Raw genomic sequence first — 17789 nt, 5'->3', positions numbered from 1 at the left:
ACGTAATGGACAAAACTCAACTCTTCCGAAGTACGTTTCCCCAATGTGGCCATGCCACATGAACTTTATCTTATGACAACATCACTTTGTATTTGTTCTCACTGGAGCCTGCAAAAATGCCTCTCTGGTACTATGTAAGCCACATTGAGCCTACAAACAGGTGGATAAATGTGGGGTACAAATGTAACAAATAAATAAATAAATATACGCACCATTTTCCACTCGTTCCTGTTCAGATGTTGTTCTTATTTGCATGACTTTCATAATAATATGTTTATGAGCAGTCTGCAAATTATAGGTTTCCTTTAGATTTACAAATATCTTTACAGCTTTTTAAGGTACGTGTGAAGGATATATTTTCTTTCTTTTTTTTCTTCTATTCACATGCATAGTTTGCCCTGTTTGCTTTTCCGCTCGGTTCTGTTCACATGTTGTTCTTATTGTCATGACTCTTTCATAATTAATATGTTTATGTGCAGTCTGCAACTACGGGGCTTCCTTTTTATTTATAAATACCTTTACAGCTTTTTTTAAGGTTACTTGTGATGGATACATTTTCTTCTATTCACATGCACAGCTTGCACCGTTCTTGTTCAGAAGTTGCTTTTACTCACATGACTTTATCATAATTGATATGTCATTAGATTCCTTTCCTGACAAGCAGTTGCCTGCATATACGTTCTTTCTGTATTTTAGAATATACGCACTTTTTTTTCATTTCTGTTTATCTTTTTTTGCGTTAAACACTTTTATACTGCAGCAATTTTCTTTCCACTGTGTTTTTCTTTCATGGGACTTAACAATTACTCTATACACTTTTTTTTTCATTACCCCTTTTGGTTTATTGAGGCGTTCCCTGACTACTGTTCGGTTTTCTCCATATTTCTATTGGGATTCATGTGTTTGCCCTTTTGTGTTGCAGTTTTTCTCCTTATAGGCTGTGGTTGCCTCACTTCCTTATATCTTGGCAGCATTGCTTTATATTTACATTTTCTCACATTTTTTTCTACGTCACCGTGAACATGTAGCCATATTCCGGTGTATTCCATATAGTGCACTTCCTGCTGTGGCATGTCCTTTTCACTCACAGATTTATATTATCTGCGTGGGCACCATACCTATCTACAAATGGTTTTTTTTTTTTTGAGAGAGAGAGAGAGCCTGTTGTTAAACATTTACCAGCACACCACTGACTACATCTAATCTCTTCCAATGCCCTCTGAACCTGCCCCATCTTCAAGAACAAACCAGGCAGAGCTGTAAAAGGCCTGGTCAGTACTTTTTCAGAAGACACACTGAATCCTATGGCTTATCCACCTGTGGTTGTATTAGTACTAAAAATAACCCCCTCTTCTGTAATTTGTTTTAATTAAAAGAATGTTTAGAAGTATTTCAGTGCATAGAAACTACTCTTTAGTTGATGTTCTTTTACCTTTCCACTACTTATTAGCTAATTAATATGTAACCTGCTTGGAACTATTTTTGGTATTAGCAGGATATAAGTGCAGTATAATGTAATGTTTTGTAATTTTACCAATGCCTTAAACTTCTTTAAAGGAAGTAATTTGAGATTCCTGTCTTTTTCGGCTTCTCTTTACAAATTCCACTCTGCCCCTTTATCTTACTTATCCCACTTTCTTTTAGGTTATTTTTTCTTTGCTTCTCCCTCATGTACTTACAGAAGGTTTTGGGTCTCCTTTTCAAAACAAATAAATGTCCAAAAAAAGTCATAAGGTGACAGAAGGATGTTTTTCTCTCAAGAAAGTTCAAGTTGCAATGTTCAACATCCTGCTTTTAGACAAATTTCAAGGGGGGCATGTTGGGGGTGTGTTTTGACATTTTCTGCAGTAATGGAACAAAATGAAAACGTCTAGGGTCAAAATTAAGACTTTTTGGCTAGACCTGTTTAAATCATGACTAAGTGACCAAAAGGTACCCTAAATGATCACTGAAGGGATTGAGGCCTTAGCCCCCTTTCTCCCCCAGAGTTCACTGACTCCCCTTTCATTCCTGTAAGATGTGTCAGTGCCAGTACATACCAGGCTCTATGACAGCTTCAGATATGATGCCCATTCCTATTACAGCAGCAAGCAGGTCCCAGGAGTAGCCAAGTGATCAGTGCAGTGGATTGTAGAGAAGGGGGACTCAGGCCCATATCCCACTCTAACTGGTACACTTGTGGTGGAATGTGTGAGCCCTCCAAAATACACTAAATACCTACTGTACCTATATATAGGTGACACCTGCAAGCTTGAGAGCTATTGTAGTGGTGTACAGCGAGGTACAGTAGGTATTTTTCTGCTCCTGGAGAGCATGTGTGTTTGGGACCTTTTATCTAAAGTCCACTGCAGTGCTCCCTAGGCTACCCCACTACTCTGCTGGGATGTCTGTGTGTCCAGTCTACTAAGAATGATGGTCCCCAGACATCCCAACGCCTAGTGTTTGGGCGTTTTTCTCTTGGACGTTTTATTTTCCAAACTGTTCCCAAAATAAAAAGCACTGAGCACAAAATGTCTAGGAAAAAGGTGATTTTCAAACCAAAAAGGCTATGTTCACTAGCAAAACGTCCAAAATTGGATTTAGACATTTTATTGAAAATGTCCCTCCACATCTCCTGCTTTTATTGATTGGGCATTTTTTTTCTCCTCCTTTTGGGCTTTTGCTCTTATAACCACTCTCAATGCCTCCCTTTCTAATTCCTGGTAATTTTGCCTGTGGTTTTCTTTTAGACTAATCTCTTCACTCCTAACATTTCTGTTACCCTCCTTGACAACCATCTTAGTTGGTTATCTTACATTGAGTTCTATTATCCTTTCAATGCTCCCTTGTATTGTTGATCACAGTTCCTTCATATGCTTCAGCTCTTGGATTTCCAACAGGGTCTGCTCAACACACACTCATCTTGAAATTAGCTTTCCTGCAGGCCAAGATCCTAACCTTACTATGCTTCATTTCAGATTGGAGTTTCAAATCTATACAGTATGGTGACCACTAGGCTCTAAATAGCATTGTCACTCATCTGTAGCAGATATTTTCCATAGACAGCAGAATTGATCAGGCACACAAATAGGTGATGTTCTTTTATGCTGCTGGGACAGAACTTCTCTATGAGAATTTGGAATTTAGTGTAAAGTTCTGAGCATGCCCAGCTCTTCTCATATGTAATAATCTTCTCAGTAGTGCTGTCTAATTCATGGTTTAAATCGATTCACCAATTCCTTTTTTTGTAAATCGATTCATTTTTCTAAAAAATTTGGATGGTTTGATTCACATGCATGCCTATTAAATTGTTCCTCTCCATCAGTGAGTACAAGCAGCCAGCAACAGTGGTCACACTGGCGCTGGCTGCACTGCCCTCCCAGTGATGTGACTTCCTGCTTCTGCAGAGGCAGGAATATGCCAGAGGGAAGGCTGTGGGGCCAATGGAAGGCAGTGTTAGTTGCTCCTGTTCACTGCCAGAGAAGAACAATAGTGCTGAGTCTAAATTCTAGGGAAAGGGCCCTGAGATGCATCAGAAGAGGTACCCACCAATGAGGAAGAGAGTCCTTCAATGAGAGACTCTCAGTTGGCAATTTCCCGCCAGAATTTAGCCCTCCGAGTCTCGCAGCCCAGAACTCCCTGAAGATGGAGCCTCTGAAACCACCTGCCTGCCATTGCTGGAGGCGAAGAGTCCTGGGACCACAGGCTCCTCGAGAGCTGAATCTGAACAGATGCGGCACAAGCCACTCACTGGGGAAATGATGCATCAACACTGAACAAGCTGCACAGCCAGAAACTACTGCACTGAAAAGTCTGGAGCTGAAAATCCACCCAGCAAAATACTTATTATTTATTTAATTTGTTCTTGGTTGTTCCATTCTACCTTGGGGGAGGGGCACTCAAGGAACCCCCTCTCAAGAAGAGTGGGGGAGGGGAAAGAGGCCCAGACATGTTGCAGATGGAAGACAGGGGAGAGACCCAGAAGACTGGGAGTGTACACCCCTGGGGCCAAGACCCCTTCACTAGCAAAATTCAGTGCTCCTTTTTTATTTTAATATGTTATCCCCAAATAGAGAGATAGTTCTTTAGGCAATTTTTTTTTTAAGTGGGGCTATATGGTTGAAAGGAAGGTAGACACTGGATGGAAGGGAGAAGGGAAATGCTGGTCCTGGGGGAGGAAAGACAAGAGGGGAGAGGGGACAGGGATGGAGATATAAGGGGAGATGCTGAACAGGAGGAGAGACAGGGACATAGAGATGCAACGCTGGACATGGGGAGGGTTGATAGGGACACAGAGGGGTGTTGCTGGACAGGGGAAAAATAAAGATATATAGAGAGGAGATGCAGGAAGATAGGGGCAAGGACATAGAGGGGAGTTGAATGATGGACATGGACAGAGAAGAAATGCCAAATGGACCAGGAGACCCTGGCAAAAGAGTTAAGAGATGACAGAGGAAAGTGGAAACCAGAGACACAATTAAGAGAAGACAGAGGAAAGTGGAAACTAGAAACACAATTACAAAAATTAAAAGACCAGATAACAAAGATAGAAAAATGAATTCTATTTTTTATTTATTGATAGTTGCCTTAAAGAATTGAATCGATTCATATGAGTGAATCAAATCAAAAACTTTTTGGCTGAATTGGACGGCACTATTCCTCAGCTTCTCAGTCAGTTCAATAGGTCAACAACGAATGCGACTCTTGGGTAAGTGGAAGGGATTATGTGCCTGGTCAATCCTGCTGTCTTTGAAAAACATCTGTTACAGGAGAGCTTTTCCATCGACAAGCAGGGCTCAGTCAGGCACACAAGGGGGTGACTTCAGAGCTCAAGACTTTTACCCCAATACTATACACACACCTGTCAACTACTGTAGTCCTCCACCAAATAAGGAATTTGAAAAACAGTGAACGAAAAGCACTGTACAAAAGCAATGAATTAGCATTTTTGTTTTCTCCTTATAGTTTTCCCCACACATTTCCTCCCCTCAGTCTTACAATGTCACCTTTGTATTTCTTCCTTTATTGACATACTTGAATAAATAATTACTTTCTTTACTGCTTTAGCCTTTTCCATTTGTACATTTGCTTTCCTGACTACCTTCTCTGCTTCTCCTAGTTTTTCTCGATGTTGTTACCTACTACTTGAGATCACTTGTATCTTTTGAATACTAATCTTTTTGCCCTTTTTCAGGCTCTTTCTTTGAAAACAAACTGGTGTGTATTTTCTCTTACTTTATGTACTCTCTTAAGAAATGCTGGGGGGGGGGGGGGGAGTTACTAAGCTATGGTAAAATATGGCATTTGACTGCATAGAACTAACCCATTTGGAGAAACTGCCTCTGAGAAATAATTTATGGTAATATTCTAATTCGGAAAGTGGTATATAATTTATAATAATAAATACATGAAAAACAAAATTCAACAATACTTACTGATCCAGGTATATTTTTCTGAAAAACAAAAAAATAAAAATTGGTTAGCTGTTTATTTACAAACCTATGGACAAATGGGGCAATTCTATACATTGACACCTAAATTTATTAGGATTTATTTACTGCCTTTTTGAAGGAATTCACTCAAGGCAGTGTACAGTAAGAATAGATCAAACGAGCAATAGGCAATTACAGCAGTAAAACTATTCAACTAACAATATAAAGTATGACATGGTATACTACTTGCAATGTCAACACAATATGTAACAGAACATTATAATTGGTAGTGAAGGGTAAGGCAAAGTTGTAACATATAGATGGGTAAGAAAGTAGGAAGAGTTAGAAAGTAAGGTGACTGATTTAAAGAAAGTTGCACATGAGGTCAGATATATGGTTAAATATTATGTCAGCTAGGGTAGGAGTGGAAAACATGTCCTGCTGCAGTATGTGCAGCCCGAGTCACTCCTTGTGTGTGTGAGTGAGACTAACAAGTTAGTTACTTCTTCCATTAAAGGCTTGGTTGAAGAGCCAAGCTTTCACCTACTTCCTGAAGTAGAGATAGTCTTGTGTTAAGCGGAGCCATTCAGGCAATGCATTCCAGAGTGTGGGGGCTACTCCGGAGAAGGCTCGCTTGCGGGTATCACATCGTGTAATGTCTTTTGGAGAAGGTGTAGTTAGTTAAAGTCCTTGGGAGGACCTTAGTGTCCTTGGCGGTGTGTGGAGGATCATCCTATTCTTCAGATACTCAGGGCCATGTAAATGTAGGCACAATAAAGAAACACGATTAGTTCTGTAATGTTGTTAAGGTACACCTAACCCAATATAAAATAGTAATGCGAAGCTGCTTTGGTGCACTGAAACTTAGGCACAACAGCTTATGCTTGGTTGGTGGCCCTGTTGGGCACCACTTATAGATTTTGGGGTGCTCCTGACAGCATTGCAAGAGCCAGTCCCCATTTTGAAGAAGAGCGTGTTACATGTACAGACATTCTGACTTGACAGTTCAACCCACCGGTTCCTGATGAAGGAGAAGCTTTTGAAATGGAGCTCTATAGAACCTGTTTGTGGACTTGTGTTATCACTTTGTAAAGTTTGATTGATTGACTTATCATTAAACATAGTTTAATGTTATGAACTAGCAGGGTCACAGCATACAGAATCTTGGTTAATTTACATTGACTAGATTTACATAACATAGTAAATGACGGCAGATAAAGACCTGTACGGTCCATCCAGTCTGCCCAACAAAGTAGATTCTTTATCCAAGGGTCTGGAAGAGATTTGTTATTATTTTATTTATTTATTGCATTTGTATCCCACATTTTCCCACCTATTTGCAGGCTCAATGTGGCTTACAGAGTTTGTTATGACATAGTCATTCCATGATATCAGATACACTTAGTATTGTATAGAGATTAAATAAGAGAAGAGAAAAGGAAGGTGTTAGGCAGGATAGTATGGAAGGTGGACTTTAATAATTAGAAGGATTGGTGAGTCTTTGTAGGCCTTGTTGAAAAGATGTGTCTTCAAAGATTTGCGGAAGTTGGTTATTTCGTTATTTCGTTATTTTCACTGCTATTGCACTTTACTTTGGTGCACTTCACTATTGAAGAACACAGTTGCGTCCAATGAGGGTGTGAAGTTTCAGCTGTGGTAGTGGATCTCATTTCACACAGCTAGGCATCTGAGAAGAGCATTGTCTCTTTATCTCAGTTTGAATCTCTACACAGGAGTGGCCTAGTGGTTAGGGTGGTGGACTTTGGTCCTGAGGAACTGAGTGTGATTCCCACCTCAGGCACAGGCAGCTCCTTGTGACTCTGGGCAAGTCACTTAACCCTCCATTGCCCCATGTAAGCCGCATTGAGCCTGCCATGAGTGGGAAAGCGCGGGGTACAAATGTAACAGAAAAACAAACAAAAAAACCAAACTATCTAAATTAGGGCTGTCCATTTAATGCATTTATAATGCGGTTAATGCATTAAATGGATAACTCACATTAAAATTTAGAATGAGTTAATGCTGTCATCCCTGCCCCACTAGCCGGCACCTCTTCTTTTCTCTCCCAGCACGGCACTCCAGTTGCCCTCTTGTCCTCTGCGGCTCCTTCTCCCTGCTTCTCACCACTGCAGTGAAAACAGTGCTGCGTTTCACCCTGCCCGCAGCGTTTTTCTGTAACAGGAAGTTCCACTTCAGAACAGGAAGTTCCACTTCAGAACTTCCTGTTACAGAGAGACGCTGCGGGCAGGGTGAAAAGCAGCACTGTTTTCAGTACAGCCTGTAGTGGTAAGGAGCAGGTAGAAGGAGCCGCAGAGGAGAGGGGGCCTGCTGGAGTGCTGTGCTGGGAGAGGTAAGAAGAGGTGCCAAAGACAGAAAGAAAGATGCGACCACAACGGTGGCGGTGGGGGTGGGGGTGAGGGGCATGGAAGAAAGAGGAAGCAGAAAAAAGACAGAGAGAAATATGTGGACCATAGCGGGGGTGGGGTGGGGGCACAGGAGAAAGAGGAAGCAGAAAAAAGCAAAGAAGACAGAGAAATATACGGATCACTGCGTGGGCGGGGCAGGGGCATGAGAGAAAGAGGAAGCAGAAAAAAGAAAAGAAGACAGAGAGAAAGATGCAGACCATGGTGGGGGGGGGGAGGGAGAAAGAGGAAAGAGAAAGATTGGGGGGGGGGGGACAGGGAAGGATGCTGGAAATAGGAGATGGAAGGATCAAAGATGGGAGGGTAGGAAAGAGAAGGGAAACAATGGTGATCATGAAAGGAGGCCATGTAGGGAAGGGGAGGGTAAGGAAGGGGATCAGATGGTGCCCATGGAGGGTAGGGTTGAGTAGGGTAGGGTAAGGGAGAGGATGATTTCATGCCCATGGAGGGGTGGGTAAGGGAGGGGATGAGATGGTGCCCATGAAGGGGAGAGGAGGAGATGGTGCCTATGGAGTGGAGGGGAAGGGAAAGGAGGAGATGGTGCCCAGGGAGGGGAGGGGGAGGGTGCCCAAGTAGGGGAGGGGAGGAAGGGAAATGGTGCCTATTTAGATCATGCGATTAATTGTGCAATTACAATTTTTAATCGATGTACAGCCCTAATCTAAGTATTTATAGTTATTATTTGTTATCTCTCTGACATCAGTCTTTATAAAGCACACTGAGAGTATTTTTGCATTTAGTGCAGGCATCAGCTGGCATGCGTAAATGCGCCTCGCAATGCACGCATCTGATACTATTCTATAAGGTGGACATATTGATAGGCAGAACACCCATGATCCGCCCATGCTCTGCCCATTTTGTTTTATGCACTATGGACTTGACTCTATATATGGCGCCTAAAAAAATGGCGCAAAAAAAAAGCATTATTCTATAAAGTGTACTTAAAGTTAGATGCGGTTTATAGAATAGTGCTTATACCCGGGACTCATACCTAACTTAAGGCACAGCCAATTGCTCCAACTGAAACATGGTACAAATGTACGTGCCTATATTAGGTGCATATCCCCCTTATTCTATAACAACATGTGTAAATGCTGGGAACACTCCCTCGCTCCGTCCAGGACCCTCCCATTTCCACACCCCTTTTTTTACTCATGTGTAAAATTTAAGCATGAATCCCGCACAAAAATTTACAAGCATAACATCCATTTAAATCTAATTAGTGCTAATAATTGCTTGTTAAAATGCCAATTATTGACACTAATTGGCTTGTTATTCAATTAAATTGCAAGCACAAATTTTTGGCGACTTTTATAGAATTAGGGAGCATGTGACTAGCACACCCATTTTATAGAGTAACAGATATGCATGTAAATGTCTGTTTGTGACATCATTCACGTGTCTAAGTGCGTCTGTTCTATAAAGTAGTACAGATTTAGGCGCGCTTTATAGAATTACCCTTATTATGTTCTTGCAGAGCTAGTTATAACCGTCACTCAGGGGCCCTTTTACAAAGCAGCGGTAAGCCCAATGTGGGCTTACCACAAGCTGATCTGGAGCTACTTCCGGCCTAACATGGGCGCCAGTGGTAGTTCCAGCCCTGGAACGATCCATTTCCTGCGTTAGGGAAAATTGGCCCATATTTTTTAGTGAAGCACTAACCTGGTGGTAATTGGGCAGCACCACGTGCTATCTGGTTACTACCGGGTTAGTGTGGGAGCCTTTATCACCACCTCAATGGATGACAGTAAGTATTTCTACCCCTCCCCCCCCCCCCGCCCCGCATGGCCACATGGTAAGAGCAATCTTACCGCATAGCCATGTCATTTTCTCGGCCTTTTTACCCACTGCGGTAAAAGGGCCTCAGTGCGGGACAAAAACAGCCCGCACCTCTGGCGCAGAGCACTTTTTACCACAACTTGATAAAAGGACCGCTCAGTGTTACTGACAGATTCTAGCAGTATTAGACAGCGGTGCACCAGAAAAGCTACACAAATTGTGGTTATGATGCAGCACCATACTGCAACGTGAACAGCCAGCAGCCACCCTGGCCCATATCCGCATGCAGCGCATGGGAAATTTGTTGTAGTACAACAATTCTACTGCAGGTCCAATTATTCAAAACACAAGGAAAGACAAAGAGACTGTTACTCATGCACCCTATTTGCTTTCCTTTTAAGGCATACATACAAAAAGATGAATGTATATACAAATACACACATACCTACACCTCTATATACTAGTACTACTACTACTACTATTTAGCATTTCTATAGCGCTACAAGGCATACGCAGCGCTGCACAAACATAGAAGAAAGACAGTCCCTGCTCAAAGAGCTTACAATCTAATAGACAAAAAATAAATAAAGTAAGCAAATCAAATCAATTAATGTGAACGGGAAGGAAGAGAGGAGGGTAGGTGGAGGCGAGTGGTTACAAGTGGTTACGAGTCAAAAGCAATGTTAAAGAGGTGGGCTTTCAGTCTAGATTTAAAGGTGGCCAAGGATGGGGCAAGACGTAGGGGCTCAGGAAGTTTATTCCAGGCATAGGGTGCAGCCAGGGCCGGTCTTAGGGCGAGGCGACCGAGGCGGCCGCATAGGGCCCCGCGCTCAAGGGGGCCCCGCGTGGCGTGCCTGGGGTCGCCCCGCCCGCCGCTCCCCCCCCCCCCCCCCCCCCGACGATTGATCGCTCTTCTGTAAAAAAATTGAGAAGCGCCGAGTAGCAGGCAGCGCCTCGTGTCTGCCCTGCTAGTATAAATCTCCTGCACATCGTCGGGCCGGCCTTCCCGCATTAAGTCCTGCCCTCCTCTGAGGTAATAGGCTCTTCCCGCATTAAGTCCCGCCCTCCTCTGAGGTAATAGGCTATTACCTCAGAGGAGGGCGGGACTTAATGTGGGAAGAGCCTATTACCTCAGAGGAGGGCGGGACTTAATGCGGAAAGGCCGGCCCGACGATGTGCAGGAGATTTGTACTAGCAGGGCAGACGCGAGGCGCTGCCTGCTACTCGGCGCTTCTCAATTTTTTTTTTTAAAGTTAGTGGGTGCAGCAGGAGAACAGAGTTCTTAGGTGGGTCGGGTTGGGGGGGACTCAGATGGGAGAAGGGTGTGGGATGGGGGTTCTCAGTTGGGGGGAGGGGGTAAGGGGGACTCAGATGGGAGAAGGGTGTGGGATGGGGGTTCTCAGTTGGGGGGAGGGGGTAAGGGGGACTCAGATGGGAGAAGGATGTGGGATGGGGGTTCTCAGATGGGAGAAGGGGGCTGGAACTGGGGTTTGAGAAGGGGCCATATGGGAAATGGGGGCCATGCATGGGGCTGGTGGGAAAATGGGGCATGCATGGGTCAGGTGGGAGAATGGTTCTGGGGCTGAAAAGGGGGGCTCTAATACAAGGCATGTGGATGAAGGGGGCTGGAACTGGGGGCTGAAAAGGAGGGTAGGTGGGATAAGGGGGCTAGTACTGGGACTGGAGGCGGAAAAGGGGCAGGGGCTGAAACTGTGGGTACTGGGGGCTGAAAAGGAGATAGGGAGAAGTGGCTGGGGCTGAAGCTTGGGACTGGTGAGAGAAAAGGGCTGGGGACTGGGGTTGAAACTGGGGGCTGAAAAGGGGACATGGAGGAGTTGTTGGGGGGCTGAAGCTCGGGACTGGTGGGAGAAAAGGGCTGGGGCTGAAACGGGGGACTGGTGGGATAGTGGGGCTGGAACTGGGGGCTGAAAAAAGGGGCAGAGAGAGGGGCAGATCCTAGATGGAAGGGGGAGCGAGAGGGACGGCAGACCCGGATGGATGGGAGAGGGAGGGCAAATGGTGGATTGAAGGGGCAGAGAGAAGGGGAAGACAGTGGATGGAAGGGATAGAAAGGACAGACAGTGAATGGAAGGGGCAGAGATAGAGGGCAGATGTGCATGGAAGGGGCAGGGAGAGAGGGCAGACATTGGATGGAGGGGACAGCAGAGAGGGCAGACACTGGGTGGCAGAGAGAGAGTGAAGACAGATGCTGGATGGAAGGAAGACAGTGAAAAGAAGATGAGGAAAGCAGAAACCAGAGACGACAAACTGTAAATAAAATATATATTTTTATTTTTTTGCTTTAGGATATTAGTATTGTAGCTGTGTTAATAAATGTTTATAATAGAACATGTAAATAAGGTAATCTTTTTATTGGACTAATTTTAATACATTTTGACAAACTTTCAGAGAACAAAGCCCCCTTCCTTAGGTCAGGATAGGATACTGTAACAGCTCTATACTGCATTGACCTGAGGACGGAGGTTTTGGCCTCTGAAAGCTAAATGTATTAGTCCAATAAAATGGTATTATTTTATTTTCTATATTTGTTTTATTTCTATTTGTTAATTTGTAAAGTGGTGATTGGTATTTGTTAGTTTTTTTTCAAATTTACATCTGTTGTCTTTATATTTTGCACAGTACTAGGGGACATTTTCTGTTTCTGTGGTGTTGTATTGTATGCAGAGTCTGGCATCTTGGGGGTTCAGTTTAATTTTTGTCTAAATAGAAAGTTTAAATATTACTACTTATTCTATAGTGGATTAGGGTGTATCTGTGTTTGTGAAAAAGACATGGTTTTCAGTTGGCATTGACTGTGCAGGATCGACAAGTCCTGGAGCTGGGGGCCTTGGAGCCCGGAGGGAGGGGTGGCCGGCTCTGGAGCTAGGGTGGGGGCGGAGCTAGGGTGGGGCAGAGCTAGGGTGGGGCGGAGTTAGGTGGGGCGGGGCTAGGGTGGGGCCCCGTCAAATTGGTCTGCATAGGGCCCCGCACTTGCTAAGACCGGCCCTGGGTGCAGCGAGACAGAAGGCGCGAAGTCTGGAGTTGGCAGTAGTGGAGAAGGGAACAGATAAGAAGGATTTATCCATGGAGCAGAGTGCACGGGAAGGGGTGTAGGGATGGACGAGTGTGGAGAGATACTGGGGAGCAGCAGAGTGAGTACATTTATAGGTTAGTAGAAGAAGTTTGAACAGGATGCGAAAACGGATAGGGAGCCAGTGAAGGGTCTTGAGGAGAGGGGTAGTATGAGTAAAGCGACCCTGGTGGAAGATGAGACGGGCAGCAGAGTTTTGAACTGATTGGAGAGGGGAGAGGTGACTAAGTGGGAGGCCAGCAAGAAGCAGATTGCAGTAGTCTAAACGAGAGGTGACAAGGGTGTGGATGAGGGTTTTGGTAGAGTGCTCGGAAAGAAAGGGGCGGATTTTACGGATGTTGTAAAGAAAGAAACAACAGGTCTTGGCGATCTGCTGGATATGAGCAGAGAAGGAGAGAGAAGAGTCAAAGATGACCCCAAGGTTTCGAGCTGAGGAGACAGGGAGAATGAGAGAGCCATCAACAGAAATAGAAAACGGGGGGAGCGGGGAGGTGGGTTTGGGGGGGAAAATGAGAAGCTCGGTTTACAGAAGGAAATGACAGACACATTAACGTTCATACAAATACAAGCACCTGTTGAAAGGAATGGTACTGCTACAGGGATACATATTTTGAAATGAGAGACCAGTATTTTCCCACAATGGGATAGATTTTCAAAAGGGTTTAAGATGGCAGGAGAGGCTCCTCTGCTTAAAGAGAAAGAGAAAGGTGAAGGGGATTTGATATACTGCCTTTCTGTGGTTACAATCATAAAACATAAGAATAGCCATACTGGGTCAGACCAGTATCTAGCCCAGTATCCTGTTTCCACCAGTGGTCAATCCAGGTCTCAATTACCTGTCAGAAACCCAAATAGTAGCAACACTCCATGCTACCAATCCCAGAGCAAGCAGTGGCTTCCCCATGTCTGTCTCAATAGCAGACTATGGACTTTTCCTCCAGGAACTTGTTCAAACCTTTTTCAAACTCAGATACGCTAACCACTGTTACCACATCCTCTGGCAGTCTGGCAATGAGTTCAAGAGCTTAACTATTCTTCGAGTGAAAAAATATTTCCTCCAATTTGTTTTAAAAGTATTTCCATGTAACTTCATTGAGTGTCCCCCCAGTAAAAAAAATCGATTCACTTTTACCCATTCTACACCATTCAGGATTTTGTAGACTTCAATCATATTCCCCCTCAGCTGTCTCTTTTCCAAGCTAAAAAGCCCTAACCTCCTTACCCTTTCTTCATATGGGAGGTGTTCCATCCCTTTTATCATTTTGGTTGCTCGTCTTTGAACCTTTTCTAATTCCACAATATCTTTTTTGAAATACTGCGACCAGAATTGAACGCAATACTCAAGGTAAAGTCATACCATGGAATGATACAGAGGCATTATAGTATTTTCGGTCTTATTTACCTTCCCTTTCCTAATAATTCCTAGCATCCTGTTTGCTTTTTTGGCTGCCGTTACACACTTGACAGAAGATTTCAGCCTATTGTCTACAATTTCATCTAGATCTTTTTCTTGGATGCTGACCTCCAAGGTGGACCCTAGCATTAGGTAACTATGATTCGGATTATTCTTCCCAATGTGCATCACTTTGCATTTGTCCACATTAAATTTCATCTGCCATTTGGATGCCCAGTCTTCCAATTTCCTAAGGTTTCTACTACTACTACTACTACTACTACTACTACTTGACATTTCTATGTTTTAACTCTTTGAATTGTTTTGTGTCATCTGCAAATTTAATCACTGCACTTGTCGTCCAATTTCCAGATCATTTAGAAATATGTTAAATAGAACCTGTCCCAGTACTGATCCCTGTGGCAGTCCACTATTCACACTCCTCCATTGAGAAAAATGGCCATTTAACCCTACCCTCTGTTTTCTGCCCAATAACAAATTCCTAATCCACAATAGAACACTGCCTCCTATCCCATGCCTCTTTAATTTTCTCAGGAGTCTCTCATGAGGAACTTTGTCAAAGCTTTCTGAAAATCTAGATACACTACATCAACTGGCTCACCTTTATCCACATGTTTATTCACACCTCCAAAGAAATGAAGCAAATTGGTGAGGCAAGACTTCCCTTGTCTTAACCCATGCTGACTGTTGGCCCATTAAATCATGTTTGTCTGTGTGTTCAGTGATTTTATTCTTTTTAATAGTTTCCACAAAGGGGTTTCTATATTATATACAGGTACTTATTTTGTACTTGGTGTGATGGCCAGAGTCACAAATCCCGATCAGCAGGCCTTCCCTGGATATTCAGCAGAACTTAACTGCACAGTGCTTGCGAATATCCCCTTTAGTGCTGGGGTGATGCCACTGCCTGCACAGCTAACCAGGCACCTAGACTTGTTTAATTCTAAAGTCCTCAGAACAGCAAAGGATGTTATTCTCAGATGTTATTCTCAGTAGGATCTAGTGCATTCCTGCAGAATGTTAAGTCTGTTTTCACTCACATAGCATTTTTTGAACCAATTAGCTATTATCTTAGGAAGATGAGGCTTCCTAAACATGGCCATTGGCTTTATTCTTCTTTTGAAACATATTTTCATGTGCTTCTGTTAAGCTCTATTTAGTTAGCTGTTCTACAGAGTGTTTGCAAAAGGAAGCCTGTTTGAAAGGTAAATATTTTTCAGTTGTACATCCAAACAAGTCAGCGATTTATTCTCTCTGCAAGGCCTCCACACAATGCTGTGCTGGAAAGGGAAAGTCATAAATGAAGTAGGTACATCTATCTGAGAGAGTTCTTGCTACACCTACTAAGTCAATTTCTCAACCAGGGTGCCATGGTATAAAGGTATGCCTTCAAATCTAATCAGGTGTGCCACAGAAAAATCACCGCCACCTGATGCTTAGATCCAGACCTCTCATGGGCTCTGCTGAAAGAAGAGACACCGGCAGTAGCTCTTAAACGTATAGGAGACTTTTTCCTGAGCAAGAATAGTCACACATACCTCTCCTTCCTACCAACATTATGTGTCCTGGGATATGGTAATGGGCAGCATGGAAAACTGATGCAAGCTTATAGAATATGCTTAGGTGGAAATGTTTTCTGTGCAGATTTTCTAGGCACCATATATAGAATCTGACCCTTAGCGTGCAAAGTTGCATGCACAAATCACAGAATAGTGTCAGTTGCGAACGTAACTTAATTTAATAATAAACTGGCTAATTGGCGTTAACATCCATTATTGGCTACAATTGGTGTTGGGACTACTTGCCACTAATTAGCAGTTTTGTGTGCAACTGGATTCTGTGAGTTGCATGCGCAAAATCCGTGCTGTGTAACTTCAAGCAGGGAGCATAGACCTAGGAGGCATATGGGCAGGACAGGGGCATGGGGATACTAGAATACTAGAGTTTCACACCTAGTGCATAACTATGGACTTGGGCTAGTATTCTATAATGCCTAATTGTTGTTATAGAATTCGGGTTCATTGGGTGGTATGGTGCTCACTCACAAATGACTAAACAGTGATTGCCGGGTTTCTACCGCCCTGATGGTATTCATCTCTCTAACATAGGGTTACATATTTGTCAAAGTATGATTCAGGATTTGTTAAGTGTGATCTTTCAACTCGGCTTGGCTGCAGTTGAGACTTGTGTGGGGGTAAGTAGTAACAAGCTCTAGGCTGCCATCACTTTGGTGGAAAAAGCATGGGGAAAATTCACAAGCAGCCTTCATGAAAGGATATAATCCTATATAACAATTTGCACCTCATATGTTCCATGTCTGGCTGCCTGGGTTCGTAACATCTCCTGAGTCAGCCAGTCTCCAGCGTTCCATTCCCCCTCACTGTCCCGCCCTCGCGTCAAGGCGTAATGACGTCAGAGGGCAGAACAGTGAGAGGGAAGGGAATGCTGGAGGTGAGCTGACGTCAGGAGGGATGTTACGAACGGAACGGAAGCCAGCGCCAGCCAGTCAGAGAACATTCAAATTGAGGGGAGGAGAGAATCGCGGGAAGAATCGCTGGACATGGAGGGGAGGGCAGGGGAGAGAGAAAAAAAGCTTACATGACAGCCTTCCTAGGGCCCATTTCATTGTTGAGGAAACAGGCATGGTTCCACTAGTTTAATATAATTGTGATATGATAACTTGTGTGCGAGACCACCACAAGCAGAGGTGAGAGAGAAGAATGGGTGGCAAGGTCATCACTGACTAGCTGTGAAAAAAGTAGAGGAGTGGACTAATGGTTAGTGCAGCGGGTTGTGGACCTGGGGAACTGGGTTCAATTCCTGCTGCTGCCTAATGGTTGATAGTGGGTTGCGATCCTAGGGAACCAGGTTAAATTCACTCTGCAGCTCTGTATGACCATTGGTAAGTCACATGAGTACTCCATTGCCCCAGGCACAACATACAACAGACTGTGAGCCCATTAGGGACAGTGCAAAGTACCTATACCTCAGGGATCACTTGCAGTATATATCAAGTGCTGAAAATAAAATAAAAAAAAAGGTTTTATAAATATAAGTGAAGGTTGCTTGGGAAGTAGTTGAAATTGTGATGTTATGTTATTGTATAACTAGTTGGTTGACCTTGAATAAAGCTGTGGCCAAGTTAGTTCCACCATGATAAACTGTTGGTTTGATTAATTTGTGAGTGATCATGAAAGCGAATGCAAGTGCCATTGTTAAGTATTCTTTCCTATAAGGAAGACAAGTGCTTCAGCAAACAGTGCACCGTCTTTCAATCCCCATATAGAGCAATCAGCAAGGAGTTATAAGACTTAATTTCCTTTGCGAATAGCTTGCTACCATGTGTGCTCCAGACTGCTGCTGTTGAAAGACACTGCTGGCCTATGCCAATGACCCAGGATATAATCCTGCAGGAAATAAAATTGATTATGACTTGATCCTTACCAATTAACTATAAAATAATGTGGAAGAAAGCTTTATGAGATTATAAACACAATATAAAGAGAGCTAAAGCAGAATACTATAGTACATATGTGGGACCAGAACAGATCAATTCTACAAAAGCATATGAACTCATGAATAATTTACTAATCACCCAAGCTTTGCTAGCATCAAATGAAACACCTCCAACAGCAGATGAGCTCGCACAATATTTTCAGCGAAAAATAATT

The 17789-nt window shown here is 43.5% G+C and overlaps 1 protein-coding gene across 2 annotated transcripts in view; it reads right to left on the bottom strand.

Moving 5' to 3' along the window:
• ARHGEF38 (Rho guanine nucleotide exchange factor 38) overlaps positions 1-17789 on the bottom strand; it is a 140654-nt gene that overhangs the window by 42363 nt on the left and 80502 nt on the right. For both annotated transcript variants that reach the window (XM_030192515.1, XM_030192514.1), the window contains exon 5: positions 5415-5432. In XM_030192515.1, the coding sequence (XP_030048375.1) occupies positions 5415-5432 (18 nt within the window). The remainder of the gene's footprint in view (positions 1-5414; positions 5433-17789) is intronic.

The sequence above is a fragment of the Microcaecilia unicolor genome, chromosome 2, assembly GCF_901765095.1.
Source record: "Microcaecilia unicolor chromosome 2, aMicUni1.1, whole genome shotgun sequence".
In the NCBI taxonomy this organism is placed as follows: Eukaryota; Metazoa; Chordata; class Amphibia; order Gymnophiona; family Siphonopidae; genus Microcaecilia; species Microcaecilia unicolor.
The sequence above is the reverse complement of the archived record's forward strand: the minus strand, read 5'-3'. Positions and strand labels throughout refer to the sequence as shown.